At 30.5% G+C, this 9,738-nt stretch overlaps 1 protein-coding gene across 1 annotated transcript in view; it reads left to right on the forward strand.

Annotated features, from left to right (window-relative positions):
- The window catches only part of LOC141337341 (protein downstream neighbor of son homolog), a 12,720-nt gene extending 3,579 nt beyond the window's left edge, over nt 1–9,141 (forward strand). Inside the window, exons 4-10 of the mRNA XM_073843136.1 lie at nt 1,492–1,670; nt 1,756–1,934; nt 3,115–3,232; nt 3,319–3,438; nt 4,537–4,735; nt 6,029–6,244; nt 8,486–9,141. Of these exons, the coding sequence (XP_073699237.1) occupies nt 1,492–1,670; nt 1,756–1,934; nt 3,115–3,232; nt 3,319–3,438; nt 4,537–4,735; nt 6,029–6,244; nt 8,486–8,623 (1,149 nt within the window). The 3' untranslated portion in view covers nt 8,624–9,141. The remainder of the gene's footprint in view (nt 1–1,491; nt 1,671–1,755; nt 1,935–3,114; nt 3,233–3,318; nt 3,439–4,536; nt 4,736–6,028; nt 6,245–8,485) is intronic.
- Nucleotides 9,142–9,738: the final 597 nt, after the last annotated feature.

The following is a 9,738-nucleotide window of genomic DNA, read 5'->3' on the forward strand; positions in this document are numbered from 1 at the left end:
AAAAAAAAGATTTTTTTAATTTTAGTTATTTATTACACAAGGCTATTTTTACTAGGTTTATGATATTATACATTTAATTTATATATAAATATTTTGTATACATTATTATATAGTCATAGTATTTTTTTCATAGTTTTTATTTTGTTTTAACTTTTTTTTTTTTTTACACTACTAAATAATTAGAAAAATATTTGTAATCTATTATTTATAATATTATTTATATGTTATGTTTTCATTATTTATTTTTTATAATATAAGATTTTTGTTTGAATACTTTCTATACATTTTTTAAATAATTTTAACGAAAATGTTCATTTAGTTTTAGTATTTATTTTTTAATAGCTTTAGCATTTACTTATAACAATGTTTTCATTTTTAAATATTAATATATTTTTAAATATATTCAATGTTTTCTTTGTTATTTGTATTAAAAATTAGGATTTAAAAGAATATACATGATTACAATATAGTGTGTGTGTGTGTGTGTGTGTGTGTGTGTGTGTGTGTGTGTGTGTGTGTGTGTGTGTGTGTGTGTGTGTGTGTGTGTGTGTGTGTGTGTGTGTGTGTGTGTGTGTGTGTGTGTAATTTTCACAATATAATGCTATACTATTTATAGTTTTTCAAAAGCACACATCTAAGTCTAAAGTAGCAATCAAAAATACATAGTATGGGTCAAAATTATTAATTTTTCTTTCATGCCAAAAATCATTAGGATATTAAATAAAAATCATGTTTCATGAAGATGTTTTGTAAGTTGCCTACTGTAAATATATCAAAACATAATTTTTGATTAGTAATATGCATTGCTAAGATCTTCATTTGGACAACTTTAAAGGCGATTTTCTCAATAGTTGGGTTTTTTGCACACTCAGATTTCAGATTTTCAAATAGTTGTGTCTCAGCCAATTATTATCATATGTGACCCTGGACCACAAAACCTTAAGTCGCTGGGGTATATTTGTAGCAATAGCCAAAAATACATTGTATGGGTCAAAGTTATCGTTTTTTTATTTTATGCCAAAAACCATTAGGAAATTAAGATCATGTTCCATGAAGATTTTTTTGTAAAATTCCTACTGTAAATATATCAGAATGTAATTTGATTAGCAAAATGCATTAAGAACTTAATTTGGACAACTTTAAAGGTGATTTTCTCAGTATTTTGTTTTTTTTGCACCCTCAGATTCCAGATTTTCAAATAGATGTATCTCGGCCAAATATTGTCCTATCAAACCATACACCAATAGAAAGATTATTTATTGAGCTTTCATGTGATGTATATATCTCAGTTTTGAAAATTTAACCTTATGACTGGTTTTGTGGTCCAGGGTCACATGTTCTAACAAATACATACATCAATGGAAGCTTTCAGATGATGTATAAATGTTAATTAAAAAAAAATGACCCCTAGGACTGGTTTTGTGGTCTAGGGTCACATTTCAATGAGATATATAATGTGTATTTCTTAAGTTGTTGCGGTGTGTGTTGCAGGAGCCGCGGGGCTGTACCGAGCTGCGCTGTGGTTTTCAGCAGTGTCTTCAGTACTGGCAGCACCCGTCTCTGCCCTGGCTCTCACTCTTCCCACGAATCGGCGCTGAGCGCAAGTTCTCTGGCAAGTGCATGCCATGGTCGCAGGACACAACGCTGCAGCAAAGTCTCATGAGCGACTGGTACGATGGTGGTCTCTGCTATATGCATGAATATAAATGTCAACCGCCGATTGTGTTTGTGACTGATGGCTTGTGTTTGTTGTAGGTCTGTGAGTCTGACGTCTCTCTACAGTCTGCTGAAGGCCCGGCTCTGTCCGTATTTCTACCTGTGCTCGTATCAGTTTACGGTGCTGTTCAGGGCGGCTGGTCTCAGTGGTGCTAAAGGCATCAGCGCACTGCTGTCCCCCACCACTAGAGGGCTGCGAGAGGCCATGAAGGCGGAGGGTAGGTGTCACTGTGCTTTCAACCAGGGCTCCACATGCAAGCATTTCACTTAGAATTTGCAAAATGTCCTTAAAGTCAGTCTTATGCCACAGAGTTATGCTAAGAAATTGCTTATGATATATTGTTGATTTATGACTATTTACTTTATGGTGTTTGTTGTAAATGGTTGTTGGAGTCCATATTTGATCTCCCTCCCTTTTAAATGAGCAGTTAAAAGTAGCAAAGCACAGACATTTCAAAATAAGACTCGTAGTGCATTTCAGGCTTGTTTATATTTAAAAATCCCACATTATGCAGAGCTTTTATTTGTTTTATTACATTTTTAAATATATTTTATGAAATAAAAACGAATTACATGTATTTAATTAATTTATTATATTTAATGCTATTTTATTGTTTGATATAACACATATGTATATCTGCATTTTCTATACAGTTTTATTGTTTTAGTGTGTAATTTCAAAGTTTTTGTATATTTAAGCTGTTAAATGCTTAATTATTTTTATTTTATTATTATTATGTTGTTATTAATGATGTTTTAATTATTTTTATATAAAATGTAAGATATTAGTTTTTATATTTGAAAATAGATTTAGAATTTAGACATTAATTTTTATTATTTTATATGAAATATCTTTGTTTTTATATTAAAACTTAATGAAGATATTTCTAATCTATTATTTTACTATGTTATTAATTTTGTTTTCATTATTTTTATATAAAAAAAATTTAACTTGTTTTTATATTAAATAGGTACTATAGTTTTTAAATGGTTTTAATGAGTGGCTTCAAATGACTTTAGTATTTGAAAATATTTATTTATATATATATAATTTAAGTTTTTTTCAATTACATTTTTTTTTTTTTTCAATTAAATCTAAATTGTTTCCCTTGTAAATGTCTCTTTGTATCTCTTTAGTGTTTTTTTTTTTGAGAAATAGTATTATTTGAAAAATAGCTTCCTAAATGTTTCTTATTATTTGAACAATTTTCATTGTTCAATTTTTTTTTTTTTTTTTTTTTTTTTTTTTTTTTTTGAAAAACTGATTTTACCACAGTTAAGTGTCATTAAGAACAGTCTTTACCTGTGCTGAACTCACTGTAATGCACAAATGATGTTTTATAGTTTTCTGAAGTTTTTCAGTGTTTGCTCTTGTAAACATTGTTTGTTTGTGTTCAGGGATAGAGTTCTCACTCCCTCTGCTGGAGGAGAGGAGGAAGAGCAAAGAGCTGGCTTCATCTCAGTCGGGTGAGAGCGTTTCACAGACTGAGGGCGAGGAGTCGGCCGGCAGCGCTGTGTGAGTACATGAGCACTGACCGCTGATGGGATTGTGATCTGCTTTCAGTATTGATCAATGCATTTGTCATCTTTGCTTTTTTACAGATTAAGCGAGCACAGTGAAAATGAGGAGGATGAAGATGATGACGATGCTGGATTTTCCTGGCTGAAGGAGATGGGCGTCCAAGACAAGATCAAGAAACCGGATGCCATTTCTATCAAACTGTATCCTTTACAATCAACTCTGGTTGCATGTAAATAAAAAAAATGGGCACATTGTGGTGCCAATAAATGGGTTGCAACATATAAGTTAAATAATCTCCATTTACATTACCAGACAAACGTTTTTGGACAGTAAGATTTTTAATGTTCTTTTTGTTTTGTTTTTTATCTCCTGCATTTATTTGATCCAAAGTACTGCAAAAAATTTTAAATATTTTTACTATTTAAAATCACCGTTTTCCATTTGAATATATCTTAAAATCGAATTTATTTCTGTGATAGAAGCTAGATTTTCAGCATCATTACTCCAGTCTTCAGTGTCACATGATCCTTCAGAAATGGTGCTCCAAAAATATTTATTATGATGATGAAAACAGCTGAGTAGAATTTTTTTCAGATTTATTTGATGAATAGAATTTAGAGCATCCTTGCCAATTAAAAGTATATAAAAAAAATATATATTTTATTTATTCATTGTATTTTAATTGTATTTTTATTTAATAAATTATATATTTATATAATATAAACAAAAGTTATAACTAACACACACTCTGACTCCAAGCTTTAGAATGATATAGTGTATGATTTTACAAAAGCTCTTTATTTCAGATAAATGCTGATCTTTGTATTTGTTTTTTGTACTCTGCTGTTCTAAATATTGATGATAATAATAAATGTTTCTTGAGCAGCAAATCAGCATATTAAAATTATTTCTGAAGGATCATGTGACACTGAAGACTGCAGTGATGATGCTGAAAATTCAGATTTGATCACAGAAATAAATTACATTTTAAAATATATTTAAAAAGAAAATAGAAAGCGTTTTTTAAAAATAGTAAAATATTTCACAATATTACTGCTTTTGCTGTATTTAGGAAAAAATGAATGCAGGCTTGGCGAGCAGAAAAGACTACTTAAAAATAAATAAATAAAAAAGGAAAAATACATTTAGGAAAGAAAAATGAACTATTGAGGAAAGAAAGCTCAAATGAAATATTGCATGCTTATGTGCTGTATTTATCTAAGTAGTGTTTTCAGAAGTGGTTTGTTAGCCCTAAAAACTGAACTTCACCTGATGTTGTTCCTTAAGTCGCGCCACAGTCGTAAGGAGCACAGAGAGGTGCGTTTGGATCACAGACCGGAGTCTGTGGTATTGGTGGAGGGTTCGAACACCTTCACGCTGCTCAACTTCCTCATTAACTGTAAGAGTTTGGTGGCTGGAGCCGGTTCTCAGGCGGGACTTCCTCCTACGCTGCTGGCCCCTACAGCCTTCAAAGGAGCCACACTGCACTCACTAAAGGTACGAGGCCTCATATTTGTCTCCAGCATCATGTTCTAGAATTGTGGGGTTGTCACATTCTTAGCAAATGCATGTTTATTTTTCCTTTTATCACTGATTTTGACTGATATATTCACATATTTTTACAAACATTACTGTGCTTTTATAATTAATGTTTTTATTTTTATTACATTAAGTTTTTTCTTTTTCCTTTTTTATTTATTGCATTTTTATTTGTTTTATGTTTCACTTGCATTATTTATTGTATTTAAATGTATTTTTTAATTGTTTGGCATTATATTTTTTTATTTTAATTAAAATTTTATATATTGTATTTTTTCATTTCATTTTTATTTATTGAAGTTATTTTCCTTTTTAATTTTATTTATCGTGTTTTACTTTTATATTGTTTTTTTATTGCTTTTTTGAATTTCAGTTTTATATTTTGTAGAATGTTTTGCTAAATGTTTTGTAGTATTTTTATTGTGGTTTTTAATATGACATTTTATTTAAAAATGTATACATTTTAATATATTTTTAATGTGTAATTTTATTAAATAAAAAATGTATTAAATGTATATGAAACCACTTAAAAATGCATATTTAATATATAAACAAATATCTTAACATTATATATAAAAATAATGGAAACATAATAACAGACAAAAAATATATATTAATATTTTGTATACCATTTTTGTATGTTTAAGCATTTATTTTTAATTTCATACTATTAAATTAAAATATATTTTTAGTCTGTTATGTTTCCATTATTTTTATATATAATGTTAAGATATTTGTTTATATATTAAATATGCATTTTTAAGTGGTTTCATATGGTTGTAGTATTTGAAAATATTTATTATTTTATATGAAAAATTTAATGTAAGATTAAGACTAAATGTCATTAAATTGTTATTAGTGATATTTTATACATTTTATATGCTATATATGTATATTTATATTTTGTTGCATTTTTCATTCAAATTTTATTCATAGTATTTCACTTATATTGTATTTTTATTGCATTTTTTTTATTTTTATTTCGCATTGTTTCATTTTATTTATTGCATTTCACTTTTATTTTAAGATTTATTTATATTTATTGCATTTTATTATGCTTCACTTTTAATTTTATTTATTGTATAATAATGTTATTTTATTTATATTTTATTATATATCCATTTTTTTTTTTTTTTTACCAGCATCAGTATAGTAAGGCTTTTACTGGATCTATATTACTTATAGTATTTTTTTCTAATGAGAACATTGTGTTTGTCTCTCTCTCTTCTGCTGCGCCTGAAAACATTCCAGGCTCGTACTGTGAATGTGAAGACTCAGGTGAGAACAGGCTATCAAGACGTGTGCAGTCTGGAGGTGACAGGACCCATAATGCCCCACATGCTCCACGCGCTGACACAGCTCCTCAAACCAGCTCAGAAAGGAGAGTTTTCTGTGGGTCTCTACACGCACGAACCCACAGCTGTCCTCAACGTGCCCATCAGCCAGACCTCCGAACCTCAGCAACAGGTATAGTAATAGTAATATCTCAAATGTCTAAACCCTACACTAGGGCTGCACAATTAATTGAATTTCTGATCACAATTATGGATGCCACGATTGCGTAATGGATATTTTTATCGTGGGCACATCAAAATACTGCGAATAATTATTTATAACAAATCATTCAGAATTATGAATGCATTTTAAGATAACTTTTCCCATCATCTGGTCACAATGCCCAACACCACAGGGCTCTACTGTGTGACCATTTCACTCGCTTTCGCAACTTTAAACTGCTACATGCGACTATGAAAAAATATTTAGGACCCGATCAGCATATTTGTGTTTGCGCTGAGGGGAGCTTCAAAGGGTTCTACGTGTTTTTGCAATGTCGAGTAATGTATCACAGACATATCTCACACATCCTTTCTTAAACAAAGTGTAGAGAGAGTGGAAATAAGAGACTGATTGTGATTATAACAGAGCGTTGTAAGATTGCGAACGAAGATGAGTGACAGCTTTTAATAATTTTTAAGGGAGGTTGTAAATGAGATATTGATTTAATACAGCAGTTAAATAAACAAGAATTTATTAAGTGACTTACATTGTCTGACTATAATGCTATTGCCTGATTTTGCTGTTTCTGTATCAAAAGTAGTCTGAAACAAGTCACAACTAAGCCGCTGCGCATCTCCATTCAAACACAGCGGTTTTTCGTTTATGATTGAACGTGCGTTTTCAAACGAATCTAGTGAAATGATTCAATTTCTCATAAAGACAGTCACTTGCTTTATTCTGAATGAACCAGCTGTTCGAATGAATCGAATGAATGAATGATTCAGTAATTAAATCAGTGTCTTGCCGCCACCTGCTGGCAGATCTGCTCAGTTATTTAAATCGTTTAATATTTCTGTGTTCAAAATGTTATGTTTAAAACATTAATCTCAACATGAATTTATGGATTTGATTGCACTCATGCCACCTCTGAGCCTCATTAAGCAAACGAAAAGCTCAAAACAAAGGTAAAAACAAAATTCCCTTGTAAAACACTTTAAGGAGTCAAATATCACCTAATTTTTTATCAGATTTTTTGATGGTTGTTTAGAATGTGCTCCTGAAATTTTGACTGTGCTCCTAAATGAAGTGCTCCTAACAAGAAAAGCAAGCGTAGAGCCCTGCACCACTGTATGCTGCATCAAAGACGTGTGCCCTTTGATTTAAACAAGCACAGATGAGAAGCGCATGGCGGAGCAAGTGAGAGACGCTCTGGATGAAAGCGCACTTTCATTCTCTGACAGCAGAGGGCGCTAAACATAATGTAGCTGTTACCCCGGAAAAGTGTGTGTTTGCTCTGGTGTTCATCACAGCACCAAATACTTCAATTTTTAGACTTAATAGGCTATACATGCATTCAACATATTCATATGTTCAACATAAACTGACAATGAAAATAATCTTAGGTAATTCCAATAAAAATCCAATTTGTCCAAAAGTTGCAACTGTGTTGTTTAATGAGCTAACATTGAGTTGTTTTTTTAACAGAGATTAATAACTTATGTAGAAAATGTAGCGATTGCTCATCATTGTGAATATTAATGCGTTATAGCTAAGAGATCTTACTGTAAAGTGATACCTGTTGGTCTTTTTTAATTCTTTTGCACTTTAATCTGTGTAAATTTTTAACTTCATACCTTTTTTTATGCATTGCTTTATTGTATTTGAATGTTTAGTTATTTTTGACAAGAAAATGGTTATTAAAACTTTTATACTGTATTATGATTTTTTTTTTGCAAATAAATTTCAATATCATGATAATACTGTATACTGTGATAAAAGCATCATCAATTATTGCAACATGAAAATTGATACCGGCATATCCCCATGCATATTGCATATTTGTACTTTTTTTATTTAAAGAAACCAAACCAATGTATTGTTGACATTTGTGCCAATGAGAAAAGCAATAAAAGTTTTTTTTTTTTTTTTTTTTTTTATGTCAATTTAAGGCATGCAGTTGCTTCAAACATTGGTATAAAGCTATTTAAAACATCAGTCAATGTAAATTGTGATAATCGTAATTAATAATGGCAATTACAATTTTTGTCATAATCATGCAGCCCTACCCTAAACATTTATTTTAATGGAATACTGGTGAAATGCATTTAACTTGTGCCTGTTTTATTTTCAAAAATGTGTAAAGTAAACCTAGAGAGCATTGCATTCCCAAACACACATTAAACGGTGCATTTCTCATGCTTTTGTTTCCAGGAGTCCTTCGTTCAGGATCTGGGCAGGTGTGGCCTTCAGCAGAGCTCTGTTGAGCAGCTAGCGGCGCCGAGCATTCTGGGAAAGAGCGCGCTCAGACAGCTGCACATGAGAGACTATTCGTACAGCTGGAAGTCCTGAGATCCGGCTTCTCCTGCCCCCACGGCCACTGGGAAAACATTTCTAGAGACCCGACAGGCCTGGACTATTAATATCCGAGGCGTATCGGGCTTCCTGTGACGCTTACAGTAGGTGCGGCAGGTTTAGCGTTATCTTTAGAGAGACTGTGCTTGTATATAGTCTAGTTTTTAGTGTTGTTTTAAATCTTTTATTTTTATGGAGTGTAATAATGTTTAAAATTACAATTTGAATCAATGTCTAAGGGAAGTATGTGTAAAACTCGAACCTTCTTTTTGCCAGTGTGTTTGTCACACTTGTATGAATTTATTAAATGAAGTGAAGTTTAATATTTTGTGCTTTGCGTTTCTTATCATATTGTGAAGAATGAGTGCCAAAAAAATAGACATTAAATATTAATTTAAGTGTAAATGGCACATGTAGGAGAAAGACATTAGGATGTCCGTGTCAAAAGAAATTTACAAAAGTGGTTTTATGTCCACAGAAAGCATGTTAAATGTAAATAAAGGTTTCCAAATAAGTTTTGGAGAATAAAATGTCAAAATTTGGTTGAAATGTTACATTGTCATTGAGCGTAACACAATATTTATGCAAATATTCATGCAACAACATGCTTGTTCTGACTTGTGCATAATAAAATATATAAAAGAATTAGGGAGCATATTACATTTTACTGTGTTTTAAGTCAGTAAAAAAATCTTACTGACAAATAAGCAAAACAGGATAGTGGCAAATTTGAATAATGTAGAATTACAACTATTTAGTATTTGGGGTGAATGTAACATCTTTTAATGTGTCATAAATAACACTGATGACTGTCTTCTGTAAGTTAGGGGCAAAATGTATGATATTTTTTGCTCAGAAAAAAAATGCAATTAAATGAAAGAAAGTAATTAAAAATAACAAAAATAATCTGTATTAGTATTAAATAATGTATGATATATTTATTTCTTTTTGCATGTTAGGGCCATTTTCATAAAGAAATTATTTTAATATGTAAGTACATTGTCACAAATTATATTTTAATGTCAAGATAGATTTAAATCTAAATTTAAATAAAAAAATTCTAAAATCTAGACTTGAATTCTAGATTTTAAAAAATTGTATTACAGTGCATT

Source organism: Garra rufa, chromosome 6, assembly GCF_049309525.1.
Source record: "Garra rufa chromosome 6, GarRuf1.0, whole genome shotgun sequence".
In the NCBI taxonomy this organism is placed as follows: domain Eukaryota; kingdom Metazoa; phylum Chordata; class Actinopteri; order Cypriniformes; family Cyprinidae; genus Garra; species Garra rufa.